Source organism: Schistocerca americana, chromosome 8 (genome assembly GCF_021461395.2).
Source record: "Schistocerca americana isolate TAMUIC-IGC-003095 chromosome 8, iqSchAmer2.1, whole genome shotgun sequence".
NCBI classification, from domain to species: Eukaryota; Metazoa; Arthropoda; class Insecta; order Orthoptera; family Acrididae; genus Schistocerca; species Schistocerca americana.
The window spans coordinates 39,799,727-39,823,132 of NC_060126.1; the positions used below are offsets into that span (position 1 = coordinate 39,799,727).

At 39.8% G+C, this 23,406-nt stretch overlaps 1 protein-coding gene across 1 annotated transcript in view; it reads left to right on the forward strand.

Moving 5' to 3' along the window:
• The window catches only part of LOC124544918 (anaphase-promoting complex subunit 7), a 168,347-nt gene extending 151,495 nt beyond the window's left edge, over nt 1–16,852 (forward strand). The window contains exons 10-11 of the mRNA XM_047123658.1: nt 16,110–16,260; nt 16,388–16,852. Of these exons, the coding sequence (XP_046979614.1) occupies nt 16,110–16,260; nt 16,388–16,456 (220 nt within the window). The 3' untranslated portion in view covers nt 16,457–16,852. The remainder of the gene's footprint in view (nt 1–16,109; nt 16,261–16,387) is intronic.
• The last annotated feature ends 6,554 nt before the right edge of the window (nt 16,853–23,406 follow it).

Genomic DNA, 23,406 nt, shown 5'->3' on the forward strand with positions numbered 1-23,406 from the left:
TCTGGATTGAAGGTGAGGACACCTTATACACATTCCTCCAGAACCTCAACAACTTCTCCCCCATTTGCTTCACCAGGCCCTACTCGACCCCACAAGCCACCTTCCTAGATGTTGACCATCACCTCAGAGATGGCTACATCAGTACCTCTGTCCATATCAAACCTAATAACCACCAGTAATACCTCCACTTTGACAGCTGCCACCCATTCCATACCAAGAAGTCCCTTCCGTACAGCCTAGCCACCCGTTGTCATCGCATCTGCAGTGACAAGCAGTACCTCTCAAAATATACCAAGGGTCTCACTGAAGCCTTCACTGACCTTAATTATCCTCCCACCCTTGTACAAAAACAAATCTCCCATGCCTTATCTTTCCAGTCTCCCACCACCTCCCAAAGTCCCACAGTCCAGCCACAGAGGAGCATTCCCCTCATAACTCAGTAACATCCGGGACTGGAGCAACTGAATTACATTCTCCACCAGGGTTTTGGTTACCTCTGCTCCCAATCCCTTACCTCATGGCTCATACTCCTGTAATAGACCTAGATGCAAAACCTGTCCCATACATCCTCCTACCACCACCTACTCCAGTCCAGTCACTAACATCACCTATCCCATCAAAGGCAGGGCTATCTGTGGAACCACTATCATGTGATTTACAAGCTAAGCTGCAACCTCTGTGTTGCATTCTATGTAGGCATGACAACCAACAAGCTGTCTGTCCGCATAACGGTCACCGACAAACTGTGCCCAAAAAACAAGTGGACCACTCTGTTGCTGAACATGCTGCCGAACATGATATCTCTCATCTCAATGACTGCTTCACAGCCTGTGCCATATGGATCCTTCCCACCAACACCAGCGTTTCTGAATTGTGCAAGTGGTAACTTTCCCTGCAATATATCCTACGTTCCCGTAACCCTCCTGGCCTCAACCTTAGTTAGTCAATGTCCTCACCCATCCAGTCCCTTCCCTGTTCCCATTCCAGCACTACACAGCCATTATTTCACCGCCACACTCAGTCTTTTAATTTATTTTTATTTTTCTCCTTTCCGCTATTTACCTCCTCCCCCCTCCGCTTCTCTCCTGCCTTCTGTCTAAACTGCAACACTCCCACCATACTATCCCTCTCCCTCCCTGCCCCAGCCTGCTCCTTACCCCCACCCAGTCGCCACTCCCATCAGGCACTCGTGCTGCTGTTCGCAGTACGATTTCAGCTCTCTTGAGACTGCAGACGCGTGTGCAAGTTGCGTTTACGTATGTCTGGGGGGGGGGGGGGGGGGGGCTTTCGTGTGCATGCATGTCTACTGCTGACAAAGGCCTTAATGGCTAAAAGCTTTAATCGTGTGAATCTTTTTGTTGTGCCTATCACAACTCAGCATCTCCGCTATATGCTGAGTAGCAACTTCTCTCGTAATTAATTTCCCCCCCCCTCCCAGTGCTAAGGTGATGATTTTACTAGGTGGCCGAAATATCGCAGAATATAATTCCAAAGTGAAGGATACTTTTCAATTGGGCAAAGTAGGCACATTGGACAGTATGAAAACTGGTTTTAATGGAAAGTAAACATAGTTCTCGCGGTAGTGTTCTCGCTTCCCGAGCACGGGGTCCCGAGTTCGATTCCCGGTGGGGTCAGGGATTTTTCCTGCCTCGAGATGACTGGGTGTTGTTGTGTCATCGTCATCATCATCATCATCATCATCATCATCATCATCATTCATCCCCATTACGGTTGGAGGAAGGCAATGGCAAACCACCTCCACTAGGACCTTGCCTAGTAAGGCGGCGCTGGTCTCCCGCATCGCTCCCCTATGCTCTGTAAAGACGTATGGGACTCATCATCATCATCAAACATAGACTAACATGGTTTATTTAGTCATGGAAAATCCAGGATGGAATGTGACAGTATTATGAAAAGGATGGTTGCCTCTCACCATACAGTTGAGATGCTGAGTCACAGATAGGCACAAGAGAAAGATAGTCAAAAACTGATCTTTTGGCCAACAAGACCTTCATTGAAAATAGACAACATACACATACGCAGGCAAGACAACCAACAAGCTGCCTGTCCGCAGGAATGGCAACTGATGAACTGTTGCCAAGAAACAGTTGGACCACTCTGATGCTGAGCATGCCACTCAATGTGACGTTCTTAATTCCAGTGACTGCTTGATAGCCTGTGCCATTTGGATCCTTCCCACAAACAACAGTTTTTCTGAATTGTGTGGATGGAAACTCTCCCTGCAAAATATTGTATGTTCCTGTAACCCTCCTGGCCTCAACCTTCGTAGTCATTGTCCTTTCCCTTTCCCATTCCAGCACTACATAGCACTCTATTCCACCAATGCACCCACAGACCATTTACTTCTCTGCTTTTCCACTAACCCCTCTTGCCCCCCCTCACTCCCTTGCCCCTTGTCTAACCTTTCAACTGCACAGAGCTGCCCTACCCTCTCTCCACCTCATCCCGGTACATTCCCACAAGCAGCACTCTATCATCCCCCACCCCTACCTTGTTGTTCCTCCCCAAGCCTCTCTCCCTCCCTGCCCCAGCCTCCTTCGTACCACCTGCACCCGATTTCCTCTCCCATAATGTGACACTGCTCGCACAATGTGGCCTCAGCAGCCAGAGACTGTGTGTGTGTGGGGGGGGGGGGGGGGGGGGGGTCTGTTTCCAGTGAAGGATTTGTTGCATGTAAGCTTACTTTCTGCCAATCTGTTGTGCCCATTTGCGACTCAGTGTCTCGGCTGTATGCTGAGCAACAACTACCCTTTTCATAATATTTTATTTACTGTTTCCTTTATTTTGCCTTTATATGTATACCGTTTTAAGTAAAGGGCCTAAAAATTTTGCTTCTATAATAGCGTTTATTGTCACACTAATGTTGTATACATCATTCATATCTCTGTGTGGGCATTCCAGCCATGTCTTGCGAGTTGGACTTTGCTAGCTGTGCTCTTGTGTTGCACTTAGTCGATATCCTTCCTACCTGTTGACAAGATTGCCATTAACTCTTATTTCAATGGATTCCTTTATGGTGATGCCCCAGTAGCAGGTTGCTCAGCAAAACATCTTGGTGTTCTGAAGTCAGAGGTGTAATTTCGCTCCGTGATTGCTAATTTCTCTGTCTGTCCCAGTCGCACATGCCTGATGTGCTCCTCACAGCATTTCGAAATGCAGCACTGTGTTTGCCAACTATACCGTTGGCCACATGTGCAGGCAGTGTTGTACATTCCAGTTACTTTCAGTTTTAATGAGTCTTTCACACACCTGAGCCACTCTTTTGTCTGCAGCGGTGCTCAGAAGGTGAGTTTGTGTTGAATTTTTCAAGTAGCCTCTTACTTTTGTCCCGAGTATGGAAGAAGAGTGATCTCTTGTCTTCTTCTTCGTCTTCCCGGTTTCCAACATCTTGTGTCTTCTTGAATGCCCTACTAAGTCCACTGGACCTGACGGGATACCAATTCTATTCTACACAGAGTATGCGAAAGAACTTGCCCCCCTTCTAACAGCCGTGTACCGCAAGTCTCCAGAGGAACGGAGGGTTCCAAATGATTGGAAAAGAGCACAGATAGTCCCAGTCTTCAAGAAGGGTCGTCGAGCAGATGCGCAAAACTATAGACGTATATCTCTGACGTCGATCTCTTGTAGAATTTTAGAACATGTTTTTTGCTCGCGTATCATGTCATGTCATTTCTGGAAACCCAGAATCTACTATGTAGGAATCAACATGGATTCCGGAAACAGCGATCGTGTGAGACCCAACTTGCTTTATTTGTTCATGAGACTCAGAAAATATTAGATACAGGCTCCCAGGTAGATGGTATTTTTCTTGACTTCCGGAAGGCGTTTGATACAGTTCCGCACTGTCGCCTGATAAACAAAGTAAGAGCATACGGAATATCAGACCAGCTGTGTGGCTGGATTGAAGAGTTTTTAGCAAACAGAACACAGCATGTTGTTATCAATGGAGAGACGTCTACAGGCGTGAAAGTAACCTCTGGCGTGCCACAGGGGAGTGTTATGGGACCATTGCTTTTCACAATGTATATAAATGACGTAGTAGATAGTGTCGGAAGTTCCATGCGGCTTTTCGCGGATGATACAGAGAAGTTGCAGCATTAGAAAATTGTAGCGAAATGCAGGAAGATCTGCAGCGGATAGGCACTTGGTGCAGGGAGTGGCAACTGACCCTTAACATAGACAAATGTAATGTATTGCGAATACATAGAAAGAAGGATCCTTTATTGTATGATTATACGATAGCGGAACAAACACTGGTAGCAGTTACTTCTGTAAAATATCTGGGAGTATGCGTGCGGAACGATTTGAAGTGGAATGATCATATAAAATTAATTGTTGGTAAGGCGGGTACCAGGTTGAGATTCATTGGGACAGTGCTTAGAAAATGTAGTCCATCAACAAAGGAGGTGGCTTACAAAACACTCGTTCGACCTATACTTGAGTATTGCTCATCAGTGTGGGATCCGTACCAGATCGGTCTGACGGAGGAGATAGAGAAGATCCAAAGAAGAGCAGCGCGTTTCGTCACAGGGTTATTTGGTAACCGTGATAGCGTTACGGAGATGTTTAATAAACTCAAGTGGCAGACTCTGCAAGAGAGGCGCTCTGCATCGCAGTGTGGCTTGCTCACCAGGTTTCGAGAGGGTGCGTTTCTGGATGAGGTATCGAATATATTGCTTCCCCCTACTTATACCTCCCGAGGAGATCACGAATGTAAAATTAGAGAGATTAGAGCGCGCACGGAGGCTTTCAGACAGTCGTTCTTCCCGCGAACCATACGCGACTGGAATAAGAAAGGGAGGTAATGACAGTGGCACGTAAAGTGCCCTCCGCCACACACCGTTGGGTGGCTTGCGGAGTATCAATGTAGATGTAGATGTAGATGTAGAATCTGTGCTTCGCTGCACTCATTTGTGCAGAGTACTTCCTTCAGGTGCTGTATATACAGAAGGCTTTCTTCATCACAGATGATGTTCGCCATATGTACCAGGGTGGTCAGCATTGCCTGCTGTGACGCTGGATGGTGGCAGCTCGTTGCATGCAAGTATGGGTCTCAGTGTGTCTCCTTCCTATACACTGAATGGCGTAGTGTACCACCTGCTTTCTTCCATATTAGAATTTCCAGGAAAGGCAGGCAAGCATCCTCCTCTATTTCCATAGTGAAAACAATGTTTTGATGGATGCTGTTAGAGTCCAGAAACTCATCCATTGCCTGTCTGCCACCCTCCTGTATCACAAAAGTGTTACTGATACAGTAGAAGCAGTGCATAGTCTTCTGGTGAGTTTGTTTGAAGTGCCACCTTCTGAAAGTGTCCTATGTAGAAATTTGCTGTACCTGAAGCCAGTTGGGATCCCATGGCCACTCCAGCCATCTTCTCATAAAACTCTCTGTTGCACTTGAAGTAGTCTTATGGCTCAAAATGTTCAGACAGCAGCACCAATGAATCTCACAGAGGTAGTTTTGTGAATAGCGGCGTAACATCGAACCTCATGAGCAAGCCATCTCTTTGTAATCACATGACCTGAAGTATTTTCATGATATTGGATGAGTTCTTAACTTGATATCTACAGTGTCTCACAAGAAAGGAAGACAGATGGTCCACTAGGCCATTCAGCGTGTAAGAAGAAAACACATTCAGACCTCTGCACCTTCATGCAATAGCTGCCACCATCCAGCACACATCTGCTAGTGCTGAATATCTTGCTCCGTAGGGAGCATGTATCTGCAACAAAGAAAGCCTCCCAGACGAACTAAAGCACCTGAAGGAAATATTCAGCAAAACTTTCCTTCCATATTTGGGACATGCCTCAGCCAAAATTTAAAGCTCATTTGAAAAATCTAACTTAAAAACTGTAATTGGACAACAGCTGTAGGTGAAAGAGCAGCTTTGCTCTGAAAAAGATCCACTAAGACTGAATGTACCTGGAATATACAGCATTGCCGGTGAATGTGGCCAAGAATACGTTGGGTGAATGCAGCCTTGGATTCCACGCAGTGGGTGTGTGATGGGGAGAAACAGAGAAATCGGGGGTAGTAAAGCATAGCATCATGGAAGACAACACCTTCGACATTCGGAACACCAAGGTACTTTGCTGACCAACCAACTATTGGAGGATAACTGTAAGGGAGTTCACTGAAATAACATTTCACAAGGATATGATTGACAAATGAAGGATACCAACTAAGTGCAGGACAGAATCCCACATTAATGGCAGTTCAACAAGAGGGTGGCCAGCAACGCAAGATGCAGGCAGAATACCCACTCAGAGATGCAAAGAATGCACCCTCTGCCCTCTCTACTGCAGTCTCCCTCCCTCACTCCAAGTTTACATTCTCTCCTATCTGTGTACCAACTGCAATTTACAGTCATTTGAACCTGCTCATTACAGTCAACATTTGGTCTCTTTGGTCTCCCCCCAACAGTTTTTACCCTCCACACTTCTATCCAGTAAACTGATGAGTCTTCAATGGCTCACGATGTGTCCTATCATTAGTTACACAATCTGCATATCTGATCTGCAATAGTCCTGTGGAGAACTATATTTCAAAATCTATTTTCTTCGTGTCTGAGCACTCCAATTCATACTCGCAGAAATGCTTTTCTTGCTTTTGCATGCCTATCTTTTATATCATCTCTGCTTCAACATTGTCAGTTATTTTCTTGTCCAAACAGCAAAACTCAACTATTACTTTTAGTCTCTCATTTCTAATCCCGTTCCTTCAGCATCACATTTAATTTTATTTCATTCTATTAACGTTGTTTAACTTTTGTTGTTATTCATGTTTTAAACTCTTTTCAAGATCCTATCCATTCCATTCAAATGATCTTTGAAGTCTTTTCCAGTCTGACCAAATTCCATTGACATTGCACATATTTATTTATTTATTTATTTTTAATTCCACCCACAACTTTCTCCTCAGTTTTCTTTGCTGATTGTTGAATGTACAGATAAATAACATTGAGGATAAGCTACAATTCTGTGTCATTCCTTTATCAGGTACTATTTCCCTTTCGTGTCCTTCAATTCTTATCACTGCAGTCTGATTACTGTACAAGCTGTAGAGAGCGTTTCAGTCCATCACTTTTATCTCTACTACCTTCTGAATTTCGTAGAGTACAGTCTCATTAATATTGTCAAAAGCTTTCTCAGAATGGATAAATGCTATAAATGTAGACTTGCATTCCTCAAGTCTATTCTCTAAGATAAGTTGTAAGATCAGTATTGTTCTTACATATCTCTGGAATCCAAACTGATCTTCCCCAAAATCGACTTCTGCCTGTTTTTCCTGTTCTTATGTATGTAATTCATATCAGTTGTCTTCAACCATGACTTGTTATGCTGTCAGTTCAGTAATTTTCATACCTGCGAGCATCTGCCTTCTTTGGAACTGGAATTATTACAGCTGTGTGGAGTGGCCGTGCAGTTTGAAGCTCCATGCCACAGATTGCGCAGCCCCTCCTGCCCGAGGTTCGAGTCCTCCCTCAGGCATGGCTGTGTGTGGTGTTCTTAGCATAAGTTGGTTTAAGTAGTGGGTAAGTCTAGGGACCGATGACCTCAACAGTTTGGTCGCTTAGAAATTCACACATTTCTGAATTATTACATTCTCAAAGTCTGAGAGGGTATTTCTCTTGTCTCATATATTTTGCATACCAGGTGGAATAGTTCTGTCATGGTATGTTCTCCCAATGATCTCAGTAAATCTGAGGGAATGTCACCTGCTTTGGAGGACTTTTCAGCTTACATTTTTCAGTGTTCCATCAAACTTTTCTTGTTGTATCATACTTGTATTTAACACTCAAATACTTCCTCTTCCCTTTCCATAGTGTTATCTTCAACTTTCACTTTTTATGCTTTCCTTTGCATAGTACTGGCTTGCCATCTGAGTTCTTAATGTTCATACTGGTGCTTCTCTTTCCTCCGAAGGGTGTTTTAATTTTCCTACAGCAGTGCCAGTGTTTTCCAAAGTCAAGCATGCTTCTACAACTTTACATTTCTGCTATGCCCTGTCTTGCTTTGCTACATTAATGATGACAACAGCATATTGGTCTCATAACAAAACATTGCCAGGAAAGATAATGATGTTCAGGAATCATTAGACACTAATTGGGGTCTTTTATGCATCAAAGAGGATCCTCAGAAAGAACCATAGAGCTGATGCAAGACAAATTGTCAGAAAGCTATTAACGTGTAGAATGAATTTTATGTCTGACATGCATGAACAGCAGAAAGGAGGATGCATCAATAGGTGCATGGCTCTCAAGTTTGTGATTACTATACAGAACATGACGAAAGTGTTACAGGGACAATGTAAGATGGATTACTAACTACTGAAGAAGAATATCTAGTAAGTCCCCTGTGTCCAGTTTCCAACAATAACTCTGGTTCATGTATAACAGATGTCAGATAATTCTTTTGTTGTTAACCTTATATTTTACATCTGCAGACACATTGTGCAAACCAGTTCGAAGTGCATGGCAGAGAGTACTAGTGGTACCACATTAGCGTCTCTTCTTGTTCCAATCACATCCAAAGTGCAGGAACTTATATGACTCTGTGCATGCTGTAATTAGTCTAATGGAAAAGAGCATTTGGTGTCATTGGCTGGGAGGGCAGGTCCAGCCACTTTGGTGCAGGTCTTATTACATTCAATGCCACATTGAGCGACCTGCGTGCCGGATTGGATGGGGATGAAATGATGATGAAGACAACACAACACCCAGTCCCTGAGCGGAGGAAATCCCTGACCCAGCCGGGAATCGAACCCGGGCCCCTTAGGAAGGCAGTCCGTCACACTGACCATTCAGCTATCAGGGTGGACAATTAGTCTAATCATGTCTTGTGATTCCTGTGACAGGGGCTGATTCTTTTAGATTCTTCACTTTTTAAGTAAACTTACGTGTTGGCGATTCATATTTTTCAGTATTTCTGTGACACTCAATGTTATATTCAAACAGTGGAAAATCCAGATTGGAATGACGACAATATTATGAAAAGGCTAGGTTGCTACTCACCATACAGAGGAGATGCTGAATTGCAGACAGGTACACCAAAAAGACTGCTATTCATTTGAGCTTTCAGTCACAAGGCCCTCCTGTGAAGCATAAAAGACACACACATTCACACAAGCACAACTTGCACACACGTCACCATTGTCTCTGGCCACCGAATCTGGCCTCAGTGGCCAAGGACAGGGACAGTGTTTGTGCGTGTGTGCTAGTTTCTCGAGTTTTAAATTTCTGAACATTCAAAACAAATTGCCAGTCTTTGCACCACACTGAAACCTTATCAAGATCCAATTGGATATTTGTGCAGTTTTTTCCCCGATAGTTCAATATATTTGCAAGAAGTGTGAGGTTACTATTAATATTGTGTGCAAGGTTGTTAAAACGTAACATCTCCTGTAGGGGTTCAGACACACTTTCTGGAGAACATTTGAAGGTACTCCTACTTCTGTCAATGACTTTCCATCCAAAGTAACATGCTGTGTCCTTCTGACCAAGAAATCCTCAATCCATTCATAAATTTTGCTTGATATTGCATATGATCATACTTCTGATAGTAAGCTTAGGTGAGGTACAGACTCAAACATTCTTCAAAAGTCAAGAAATATTGCATCCACCTGATTTACTTTGATCAGTGGCTCTTTGCTGTATGCCATGGAGGAGCACATTGTGTTCAAGATTGCTCATTAAGTTGGAGTTCAGAAAATGATCTAGGATCCTACAAGAGCTAGACATCAGAGAGATCTGCTCTTCTTCTTGTATGGGTTTCATTTGTGCTTTCTTCCAATATTTGATAAGATTATGATTTAGTTGTCATTGAGGACTTTCATACATTTCCATCTTGATAGCCAGATAAGCGCACTGTCACCCCAGTGTGCATGGACAGATGAATCATAAGCCCTTACAGAAGGCACAGGGATCGAGTCACATGCTCATCTGCATGTTCACTACCTCTATGTAAGCATAAGGCATTAGTGATGAGTGAAACATTTATTTTTCACGCAAACATTGATAAATATAAGGAGTGACAGCATGGCAAGAAGAGGCAATCATCTTTGGCCATGCCCATGGCCATGTAGTGTGTGAAATTGTTGGATTTGTTGGTGTTTCGTGCCAGTGTTTCAACGTGCCTACAAAAAGTGGTGTAACACATGTACCCATGAAACATGACATCAGAATTGTGGTTGGAAAAATATCCTGATTGAGTGGGACATGTTTCACCACTTATGAATCGAAATAACTTCCAAACCCAAAATGAATTGCCGTAAGTGATGAATGAATGTCCATCCCAATCTGTTAGCAAGAGAAAATTGTGAGGAAAACTGTGTACAATGAATATTTGGAGTCGGTCACCTTACAAAAGGCCATTGCTCACCCAAACACACAAAGAAGGCAACAGCCAAATTATTAGGCTGGAAGAACATGTGACATGCATGCATTTCCAAAGGAACAGGCACTGTGATGACTACAGTTGTTATGAAATACATTAAAAGTATTAGCAATTGTGGATGTAGACAACCATCAGCTGTATAATGGAATGACGACAATGAAAATTTGTGGTGGATTGTGACTCGAAGCCATATTTCCCACTACTTATCGGGAGTGGTGGCCTTAACATTAGGCTATTCATGCATGACTCACAGCGAGGCCTAAACTTCCATATGTCGTCATCCATGTCCAGAGGAACATTCCAACATAATTCAGAATAACACAGACACTGCAATATCATATTTATCTGCTGACACTGGGCAAGTGACTTAAAAGTAAAATGTCTCACCTTATTGGAATATACATAACGGATGCATGAGTGCTGTTGCAGACACATTGTTGGCAAGATATGGAAGTTTTGGTCTGGCCATGAGTCATGCGCAAATAGCGTAATGGTAAGACAACTGCTTGAGATTAGCAGGATGTCTGGGTTTGAGTCCCAGTCAGGCACAAATTTTCATTGTTGTCATTCCGTTATACAGCTGATGGTTGTCCATATTCACAACTGCAAATACATGTAATGACTGTGACAGGTTTCCTGAACAGTTCCCCACCCTATCATATCTCTGTTGGCCTGCAAAATTGTGTGACTTGAACTATATAGAAAATCTGTGGAACATGTTGAGACAGCAGATAAAACACTGACATCAGTATTCACGTAATTTCGTGGTATTACACTAACAAATCCTCAGTGAGTGGCTTGACCAGGATTTGGCATACCAAATCCAGGCAGTTATAAAGTCTAGGGGGGAATGCAACATACTACTCAAAGCTGAGGTTTAGTGTTCAGCAGAGAGAATATTGAAGAATTAACTCTAGAAAAGAAATCATTAACTCTTACTATAGAGATTGTGGAATTTGTTTAATAACAAAAGTGAACAAATTGACATGAATGAATGAATGAATTGTCACAGGACTAAGGAATGTTTTCTCATCTAAATAGCGTGCTTAAAATTAAGACTTTTTCAGTTGATACAAAAATGGGAATGTACAGGCGTGCTACCTAGTCATAAAACTTGGACAGTTATTGCAAAAAGTACAAAATTATCGTTTCTGAAAAAGGCATACCAGTAGTTAGGAAGGCCATGGGCCAAGTAAGTTGTCATATGCAAAGACTCTAATTAATTAATTAGTTAGTTACATGTTCCATAAGACATTTGAACAATTCCATTATCAAAATGAAGTTGCACAAGTCAGTTTACACTATGTGTGTACATGGTTATTAGTGTTAACATTACTGAAGACATTATTTTTAGTCCTGTTCATATTCAACTAAACTTCTTTCTACAACCCCCCACCCCCACCCCATGCCAGCTACCAGCTTCCAAGTAGCAATTTGTCAGTGGAATAGGAGGAGTTGTCCAGAAGAAAAGTTTTCAAAGATGGTTTAAAACTTGATTCACTCCCTGTCAGACATTATATGTTATTAGGAAAATGATCAAACATTTTTGCTGTTGCACATTAAACTCCTTTCTGAGCCAATGACAGCTTTAACACTGGGTAATAAAGGTCATTCTTCCCTCTAGTGTAGTAGGTATGGACATTATTGTCCTCATCAAATTGTGATGGATTATTTATGATGAATTTCGTTCGTGAATACATGTATTGTATCAGTGCAGCTAAATTGCCTAATTCATTGAAGAGGTACCTACGTGACATCCATGGGTGAACACCACATATTATTCATACTGCTCACTTCTGTGAGACATCATTGAATGTAAATATCCAAAATATGTCAGGAGGGTGGTACAATTGTTTCCAAGATTAGTAATTATATGAAGAGCAAAAGTAACTGAAGTTAATTGTTTGAGAAGCTCAGTAATGTGCTTTTTCCAGTTTTCAGCAGTATGTACACCCAAAAAATTTGGAGCATTCTACCCTATTTACTGACTCCTGCTTATGTGCTACATCAATTGTTGGTAGCACTATTTGCTGTACAGAGTACTGAATAAAGTAGATTTTGTTTTCAAGATTTAGGGAGTCCATTTTGAGAGGACAACTTAATAATTCTTTCAAAAATATCATTTACCAACTCTTCTATTGTTTTCTCTCTAATGGAATGTAAATGGACAGATAAAAATCTACTCACCAAGTGGTGGCAAGGGTGTGTGCGCGCGCGCGCGCACACACACACACACACACACACACACACACACACACACACACACACACACACACACACAAAGGGACTTAACTTTTACAAGCTTTTGGAGCCAGTGACTCCTCCTCCTGGCAGAAAAATTGAAGGGGCAGGAAGAGAAGTGAAGGAAAAGGACTGGAGAGGTTTAGGGAAAGGTGGTATATTTCAGAAAAGTCATCCAGAACCCTGAGTCAGGGGAGACTCACCAGGCAAGATGAGAAGGAAAGGCCAAACTTTTAATAATTGAAACAGTGAATTCGCTCCTATCACCTCCCCTTCCCCTTCCGTCCCGACGTTGTCTTGCTTGACTGCCGCTCCTCCCTTCTCCTCCCATTCATTAAGTCTCCCCTGACCCAGGGCTCTGTGTGACCTTCTTGAACTATACCCCTTTCCCTGAACCTCTCCAGTCCTATCCCTTCACCCCTCTTCCTTCCACTTTAACTTTTCTTCCAGAAAGAGGAGCCACTGGCTCTAAAAGCTTGTAAAAGTTAAATTCTTGTGTGTGTGTGTGTGTGTGTGTGTGTGTGTGTGTGTGTGTGTGTGTGTGTGTGTGTGTGTGTGTGTTTCCCTGCCGCCGCTTGGTGAGCAAATTTATTGTCTATCTAATAGATTACTTTATTTTTGTTGTTGTATTTATCTCTAATGGGATTTATTAACACTAGTATCGTGTACAAAAAGTAACAATTTTGCATGTTGAATGTTGGAAGGTCATTCACAGGTATAAAGGGAAGGTGAAAATCCAAAACTGAACCCTGTGGAACTTTGTGTTCCCCCCCACCCCCCACCCCCACCCCACCCCCAGTCACTAAAATTTTCTACCTTTCTGATATTGTCTGAATTATTCAGTGCAACGTTTTGCATTCTGTTTAAGTATGATTCAAACCATCAGTGCATAAAGCCATCAGTTCCATAAAACTTGAGTTTTTCTAACTCAGTCTACACAATTAAATGCCATAGAAAGATCACAAAAATACCAACTCATATTTTTTTAAGGGTTGTACTATTTGATGAGTGAATATATAAATAGCATATCACAGTTTGGATTTCAGAAGGGTTGCCTGACTGAGAATGCTAAGTAAACTAATTCCACCTAAGTGTGCAACTCCTCTTGGATACATAACTTTTTTGAATATTTTGCAGAAGATGTCAGTAAGGAAATTGGACGATTATTGTTTAAGTCTGTATTGCAACCTATCTGATGAATTGGATTAACAGCTACGTATTTTAATCTGTCTAGAAAAATTCCCTGTGGCTGTGAGTGATACATTCCATATATCACTAAGGACATTGCTTATGAAGTTTGAAAAACTTTTCAGATTTCTGTTTGATATTCCGACAGCACTACACGAGGTTTTGTTTTTTAGAATTTTTAGAATTCTATTAATTTCTGTGTGCTACTTGTAGATGCTTAACATTTTGTGTAATGATATTTTTAAGGTATTGTCTTGCTTCTTCAACTGAACCATTTAACCCTATATTTGATGCTACAGTTAGAAAGTGGTTGTTAAAAGAACTTGCAACTTGCGAATTATCAGTGTCAACATTGTCATATAGTTTGTTATTAAATCTTGTACACTGTCTGGTTATCGTGTCTCCCATTTGACAGTGTCCCATGTAGTTTTAATCTTATTATCTGCATTACTTATTTCTATCAGAACATGTATACTTCTGGCCATTTTAATGAGTTTCTTAAAAACACTACAATATTTTTTGTAGTTTGCAAGTAATGTCTGATCTTGAATTCCTCTGGCCTTTATATGTATTTCCCTCGTCCTCTTGCATGAGATTTTAATTCCATTAGTTATCCATGGCGTGCTTGTTTTTAATGGGTCTACTGGATATTTTTTTTTAGAAAAGCATCTTTCAAATATTTGTACAAATTTACTATGGAATAAGTCGAATTTTACATTAGCATCTCTTATATATACCTCATCCCATACCACCTGTTTTAGCTTAAAACATTGTATCTTGTTCTCATTAGTAAGACTCACTGCTTTATATGAACCTGCCTCAGTGTTGTAAGGTTGCCAAATTGTGTATTTCCACTAATTGTGGATCATGTTCAAAAAGTCCATTAGTAATTGGGTACACATTAATTGTTTCAGCCTGAGCACTGTCTATAAAAATATTATCAATTAGTGTCCTGCTATTTTGCTGCAGACATATTGGAAAATTGACTACTGAAATTGGATTGAAGCACTAAAATAATAATTCTAGTTTATTTTTCCTGTCCATATTTTTTAAGAAATTACCTTAAAAACCCCACAAACTACTGTTTCTTTTTGTCTGAATAATGCATCTAGATTTGTCATAAATAGATTAAAGTTTCCTAAAGGAGATCTGTAGACTGTTACATTTAACAGACAAGTATTCTGCAGTAACAGCTTACAAGCACTGCTTGTGGGTTCTAATCAACACAAAAACTGTTTGTTTCAGTATTTCTGACTTGGTACCCATTTTTACATATGTTAAAACTCCTTTTTCCATGTTAATTATACACGAAAATGATTGTAGTCTATAATCCCTGATGTTCAACTTCTCTGTCCCTGAATTTACACTGTGTTCAGAGGGACACAGAACATCTATTCCTTCAGAATCTTACACGTCTTCTAGGCAAACAATAAGCTCATCTATCTTGTTTTCAGCCCTCTAATGTTCTGATGAAACAAATTAATTTTATTTTTCTGGAATTCTCACACTTACTATGTTCTTGTACTACTCTAATTTCTTTTAATACCCTCTGACTGTAACATGACTCTAACCTAAAATATATGCCACTTTGATTCCAGCAATCATGGAGATTTTTTGTGTATTTGTGACCTCCTTTACACTTTCTTTAAGGTGCTCAGGTAATCTTTCTTACCCCTCCAATTCAGGTGCAGGCCACAATTAGTTTACACTCATCTCCCAGACAGAGCAACAGGCATGACTCACATATGGGACTTTGATTCAGTCAAAAGAAACTCGCTGAGCTCTTTGTTCAGATGGCTAGCAGCCATGCTATATAATAGATTAAAACCAATTGACAAGGTGTAACTTATGTGTGTTAAAATATGTGGTGTGGGGTGTTCTTTTTTAACTTTTGTAAATATTTTGATCACCATCTATGATGTATACAGTTACGGAAAAAAATTAATTACAAAGTCATACTGGTTTCCTTGCACAAGTATATGTCCACTACCTTGCACTGGCAGATGTTGTGTGTGCATTAAATTGGGATATGTTTTATTAATTTGTAAAAAGACAAAGCAAATAACACTGGACAGCTGAAAGGAGGTGTTTCTGAGCACTGCTTTGACTCACTTGAAACAATAACAATTTTCCAGTTCATTCAGTGTAGAAATCTCCCCCCCCCCCCCCCCCCCCTTCCCTTTCACATTAATAATATTTCTGTGTTTTGTTTTTCCAAGATGAAGGGAAATGAGCAGCTGATAGAAAGCTTAATTTATTTACAGCCTAGATCCAGGCAATCGAAGAGCATTGGAAGGACTTCACAGGATCGACAGTAATACAAGCAAAATTGACAATTCCTATTATATGATGGCAGCTGGTGAAGATGAAGGGGGTGACACTACCTACGAGCGCATTGCTGATTCAGAAAATGAAGTAAGACATTTTACGTTGCTGTTATTTTTTGATCTGTGCAGATACTCTTCATTATTATTGAGAAATTATTTCACGAGAATAAGCATTATTTATGCATATATAAGCCTATGTAACTTTAATATTTCAGGCAGAACCTGATGAGAGTGAGACTGAAGCTGTGTGGTCAGACATGGATCTTGACTTGAGCAGCCAGTGAATATACATTACACTGATTGGAGCAATCATGCAGATACAATCAGTGGAAAAGACTGAAATTTAGAAATGTAGAGGAGGGGGCGGGGATTTCATGCACTACTTCGAATTATTGTTTCGAACATGTTTTTTCTTTCTTCAACGACTTGTTACATCAAAAAGTAAATAGTGACTGAAACACATGTTCATTCATACGCCATGTGCTGACAGAAATGTTGCTTTTAGTGAGATTAAAATGTGTTTTTATAATGTTCGACTGTTATGTTGTATGAACTAAGTGTGAGGTATAGAGGAGAAAACTTTTTATATTTATATTGTGATGAAATCTAATTCCTGATTTGCATGTATATGTCATGTTTTTGTTATGATAACATTGTTAATAAGACATATTTTTAGAATATGCATGTGTTTCTCATTTTGTATAATATGAACATGCTATCTGTATTTGTCCCATACCTGTATGATTTTGATGTGGAGGTTGGTGGTGGGGGGGAGGAGGGTTGTACTCTGGATTCCTGCAATCCTGTTGGCTTCCTAATTCTCTCTGGTAAGTGCATAATTTTAAAGCTCTGTTAAAAGATTGTGACAGCATGTGAATTAAATTAATTGGGTTTTAACAACAACAACAAAAGGCAAAAAAAAATGATTTCCTTGTCTTAGGTTCAGAGTTGGTGGTCTGTATTCTAGGAGCAATTTAAAATGAAATTGAAAACATACTTTACCAGCCATTCCTTGTATAAATCATCTAGTGACTAAGCGAATATTGCTGTTGGCTGATTTAGAAGAAATGCACTTGTGTGTGTGTGTGTGTGTGTGTGTGTGTGTGTGTGTGTGGTGTTTTTTTTTTTTTTTTTTTTTTTTTTTTTTTTTTTTTTTTTTTTTTTTTTTTTGCACCAGAGCTACAATTTACTCATTTTATGTGACATGTTCTACATCAGACAGAGAGCACAGGAATTAATACAAGATAGAAAGAACGTACAAACTATAACCTTTACATATTTAGTATGAAGTTTTGAGAAAAATGACACCCTTCAGTAGACGTAGGCAGTAATAATTCAGTTTCTCATAGAGTGGAAAATCTTAGCTATATTAATGTTCTAGAGGAGATACATATCTATACAAATTTGGTGAAAAATCCAAGTAGCATTTTAAACAACAAATCAAACTTTAAGAAAAATTTTCTGAGTATTAAGTTATCCAAAACAAAAGGTAACCCTAAATTTTATTTTTAATGAAAACAGAATTTTATCAAGGATGATGAAGTGTAATTACAGCTTGTATCTCTGATATATAAATAGATCAGTAACATGGAAGTTGAGCAGCTACATCATAAATATGAGAAAGCTAAATGTTATAATTCACAATTAATTTTATGCACTACTTGAAAATGAACCACACTCGGTAGTGGAATAATAAAATAACATCGAAAACAATAAATTGCAGCTCTGCTGGGATACCCATGTAAAAAAATTTGTTTGATTTAAGAAAGAATGTTTGTTGTAAATAGGATTCTGTGCAAATGTTAAACAAGTATTGTTTTCTGATAACTGTGGATACACCAACTGTGTACAAAATTGTGGCTTTCCTGTTAATTTTACTATATTGAACATAACTCAAGGAAATATAAATATTTTGTAGCAGTTTATTAGCATTGAATTATTAATGTGTTTTTTTAAGAGCTGCTTCACTTTATTAATGTCTATGTTACTGATTCTGCACCCTTCAAGGTTTTTCTAGATGAACAAGTCTTCACAACACAATGAATGAATAGCAGAAAGGAGATTTTGTCCCTTGAAATATGATTAGCATTAGATGTGAAATGTGTCTTGGAGCTGTTTTTTATTTACTTTTTTAACTTTCCATCAGATTTCAATATTGCCAAACTTCTAAGTATCTGTATAATTCATTACTTAAATGGTGGAAATAGCTTTCATGTCTGCTTTAAAGACTGTGACACCTCCTTTTTATTGATAGCTCCCTTCAGATATCCTATGAAAATTGTCATATATACAAAAGTTCATTTTTGTGGATGCCGGTGTTAACATACAATTTCAATTACCTTTATTGAAAGAATTATTTTGCACATAATATTTTAATCCATCAGCTGTTTTGAAGCCTCTTCCAAGCCCTTCCAGTAGAGTGTTCAACAGTGTAGAATCAGAGAACAGTGGCACACCCTCTTCAAGTTGGTTATTGTCTGGCACACGTTTTACACAGAAAGTCACTTATGTAGAGTGTAAATACTAAGGCTTCCATTAGACAGGTGTACCTTACCTGCTTTCTATGCAAGGCATTATTAAAAAGTAAATGCAGTTTTTCATGCAGATGTATTGACATTTCAATACACTACAAAGAACAAAATATTTTAAGGCTGCTCAAAAATGTTGTAATTTTCATTGAATAACCTTTTGGAACTGATCCTCTACCAATCTCCGTAGTTCATATTATAGGATTTTCTTCTACAAACTTGGCATTGTGCTGAATTTTACCCTTATGAAAGACATCTATCCAATTTTGTGATGGATCTACTCAAGTCCTCTTACTTCATAAGGACAGTATACTTCACAACCAAAGTGTAGGTAAACTGTAGCACATTCATAGATTTTTCTTACATTGGGCCTCTCGACTAAAATTAGTAATAATTTATTTAAGGTCGACTAATAAATACACTAATTTGTCCTACTGATTTTTGTTCATTTCGAACTAGTTTTGGGCTTATTAGGCCAATTTCACGAAACAACTGACTAGTGTCTGTAAGGGACACTGGTTCTTAGGTAACCAAACATTATAGGCAATACACAATCACTAGCTTAGTGTGTTGTCCATCAAACATGTTTCTTAATGTTGAAATTACACTTTATACAGTGGACAATGTTAAGCACAATAAATAATTAAACTAGACACTATTACAGGTTAAACATTTTTTTTTTCTTTTTTCTTCAATATTGCCAAAACTTCTAAGTATCAGTATAATTCATTACTTAAATGGTGTTTGTCTGTGGTGGGTTTTCTGTAAATTTTGAAACTGTGCATTTGTCATGATATCTATGTTGAGGTCCAAGAAGTCAATGTATTTCCCACCAATCTCCATGGTGAACTGTATGTTTTTATGTTGTGCATTTAGATGTTCAAGGAAAGTGTTCAGTTGTGTTTTGGTTCCAGTCCACAGACACAGTACATCATCTACATATCTGTACCAGTATTTAATATTATCACTGATAGGCTCATTATGAAGGAACTGTTTTTCAAAATGGTCCATGAAGATTTCTACTAAAAGAGGACTGAGAGGAGACCCCATTGCGAAGGCAGCCATCTGTTTGTATAGAGTACGTTCAAAATGAAAATAATTGTGTTGTAAATATGTCTGGCTGGATAATTTTATATCTTATAGTCGTGCAGGGTTGACACCGGCCCCTGTATAGTAGTTCTGTCAGTATATTGAGGCATTCTTTCCCTTGTATATTTGTAAATAAGCTGCTAACTTCAAAAGATGCTAGTTCCACACTATGTGGAATGTCTTTAATTTTGTTAATGAGGTCTACTGAATTTACAATTTAAAACTTAGATTTGACACAGAAAAGTAATTCTTTGGTAATTTTGTAGTTTGGTGTGGTGCAGGTTGATAGAAGAGGTTGTAAAGGTTGGCCTTTCTTGTGTAGTTTAGTAAGTCCACATAGTTTAGGTGATGCTGGGTTCATATTGAACAAATACTTAGCTTGAATATCTAAATTCACAACACAAAAACATACAGTTCACCATGGAGGTTGGTTAAAAATCCATTAACTTCTTAGACCTCAACATAGATGTTGTTGCTGCTGCTGCTGCTACTGCTGCTGCTGTTGTTGTGGTGTTCAGTCCAGAGACTGGTTTGATGCAGCTCTCCATGCTACTCTATCCTGTGCAAGCTTTTTCATCTCCCAGTACTTACCGCAACGTACATCCTTCTGAGTCTGCTTAGTGTATTCATCTCTTGGTCTCCCTCTATGATTTTTACCCTCCACGCTGCCCTACAATGCTAAATTTGTGATCCCCTGATGCTTCAGAACATGTCCTACCAACCGGTCCCTTCTTCTAGTCAAGCTGTGCCACAAACTCCTCTTCTCCCCAATTCTATTCAATACCTTCTCATTAGTTATGTGATCTACCCAGCACCACTTTTCGAAACCTTCTATTCTCTTCTTGTCTAAACTATTTATCATCCATGTTTCACTTCCATACATGGCTACACTCCATACAAATACTTTCAGAAACGACTTCCTGACACTTAAGTCTATACTCGATGTTAACAAATTTCTCTTCTTCAGAAACGCTTTCCTTGCCATTGCCAGTCTTCATTTTATATCCTCTCTACTTCGACCATCATCAGTTATTTTGCTCCCCAAATAGCAAAACTCCTTTTCTACTTTAAGTGTCTCATTTCCTACTCTAATTCCTTCATCATCACCCAACTTAATTAGACTACGTTCCATTATCCTCATTTTGCTTTTGTTTATGTTCATCTTATATCCTCCTTTCAAGACACTGTCCATTCCGTTAAATTGCTCTTCCAAGTGGTTTGCTGTCTCTGATAGAATTACAATGTCATTGGCAAACCTCAAAGTTTTTATTTCTTCTCCCTGGATTTTAATACCTACTCCGAATATTTCTTTTGTTTCCTTTACTGCTTGCTCAATATACAGATTGAGTAACATCAGGGAGAGGCTACAACCTGTCTTACTCCCTTCCCGACCACTGCTTCCCTTTCATGTCCCTTGACTCTTATAACTGCCATCTGGTTTCTGTACAAATTGTAAATAGCCTTTCACTCCCTGTATTTTACCCCTGCCACCTTTAGAATTTGAAAGAGAGTATTCCAATCAACATTGTCAAAAGCTTTCTCTAAGTCTACAAATGCTAGAAATGTGGGTTTGCCGTTCCTTAATCTTTCTTCTAAGATAAGTCATAAGGTCAGTATTGTCTCACGTGTTCCAACATTTCTACGGAATCCAAACTGATCTTCCCCGAGGTCGGCTTCTACCAGTTTTTCCATTCGTCTGTAAAGAATTCGCGTTAGTATTTTGCGGCTGTGACTTATTAAATTGATAGTTCAGTAATTTTCACATCTGTCAACGCCTGCTTTCTTTGGGATTGGAATTATTATATTCTTCATGAAGTCTGAGGGTATTTCGCCTGTCTCGGACATCTTGCTCACCAGATGGTATAGTTTTGTGAGGACTGGCTCTCCCAAGGCCATCAGTAGTTTCAATGGAGTGTTGTCTAAAGTACATCGCCCTTGTATAGACTTTCTATATACTCCTTCCACCTTTCTGCTTTCCCTTCTTTGCTTAGAACTGGGTTTCCATCTGAGCTCTTGATATTCATACAAGTGGGTATCTTTTCTCCAAAGGTCTCTTTAATTTTCCTGTAGGCAGTATCTATCTTACCCCTAGTGAGATAAGCCTCTACATCCTTACATTTGTCCTCTAGCCATCCCGGCTTAGTCATTTTGCACTTCCTGTCGATCTCATTTTTGAGATGTTTGTATTCCTTTTTGCCTGCTTCATTTACTGCATTTTTATATTTTCTCCTTTCATCAATTAAATTCAATTTCTTCTGTTACCCAAGGATTTCTACTAGCCCTCATCTTTTTACGTACTTGATCCTCTGCTGCTTTCACTACTTCATCCCTGAGAGCTACCCATTCTTCTTCTACTGTATTTCTTTCCTCCATTACTGTCAATTGTTCCCTATGCTCTCCCTGCAACTCTGTACAACCTCTGGTTTAGTCAGTTTATCCAGGTCCCATCTCCTTAAATTCCCACCTTTTTGCAGTTTCTTCAGTTTTAATCTACAGTTCATAACCAATAGATTGTGGTCCGAGTCCACATCTGCCCCTGGAAATGTCGTACAATTTAAAACCTGGTTCCTAAATCTCTCTTACCATTATATAATCTATCTGAAACCTTTCAGTATCTCCAGGCTTCTTCCATGTATACAACCTTCTTTTATGATTCTTGAACCAAGTGTTAGCTATGATTAAGTTATTCTCTGTGCAAAATTCTACCATGCGGCTTCCTCTTCCATTTCTTCCCCCCAATCCATATTCACCTACTACGTTTCCTTCTCTTCCTTTTCCTACTACGGAATTCCAGTCACCCATGGTTATTAAATTTTCGTCTCCCTTCGCTATCTGAATAATTTCTTTTATTTCATCATACATTTCTTCAATTTCTTCGTCATCTGCAGAGCTAGTTGGCATATAAACTTGTACTATTGTAGTAGGTGTGGGCTTCGTGTCTACCTTGGTCACAATAATGCGTTCACTATGCTGTTTGTAGTAGCTTACCCGCACTCCTATTTTTTTATTCATTATTAAACCTACTCCTGCATAACCCCTATTTGATTTTGCATTTATAACCCTGTATTCACCTGACCAAAAGTCTTGTTCCTCCTGCCACCAAACTCCACTAATTCCCACTATATCTAACTTTAACCTATCCATTTCCCTTTTTAAATTTTCTAACCTACCTGACCAATTAAGGGATCTGACATTCCACGCTCCGATCCGTAGAACACCAGTTTTCTTTCTCCTGATAATGACGTCCTCTTGAGTAGTCCCTGCCCGGACATCCGAATGGGGGACTATTTTACCTCCGGAATAGTTTACCCAAGAGGATGCCATCATCATTTAACCATACAGTAAAGCTGCATGGCCTCGGGAAAAATTACGGCTGTAGTTTCCCCTTGCTTTCAGCCGTTCGCAGTACCAGAATTCAGGCTGTTGCCCCTGCAACTACTGAAAAGGCTGCTGCCTCTCTTCAGGAACCACACATTTGTCTTGCCTCTCAATAGATACCCCTCCGTTGTGGTTGCACCTACGGTAGGGCCACCTGAGGCATGCAAGCCTCCCCACCAACGGCAAGGTCCATGGTTCATGGAGGAGGCTCAACATAGATATCACTACAAATAAACACA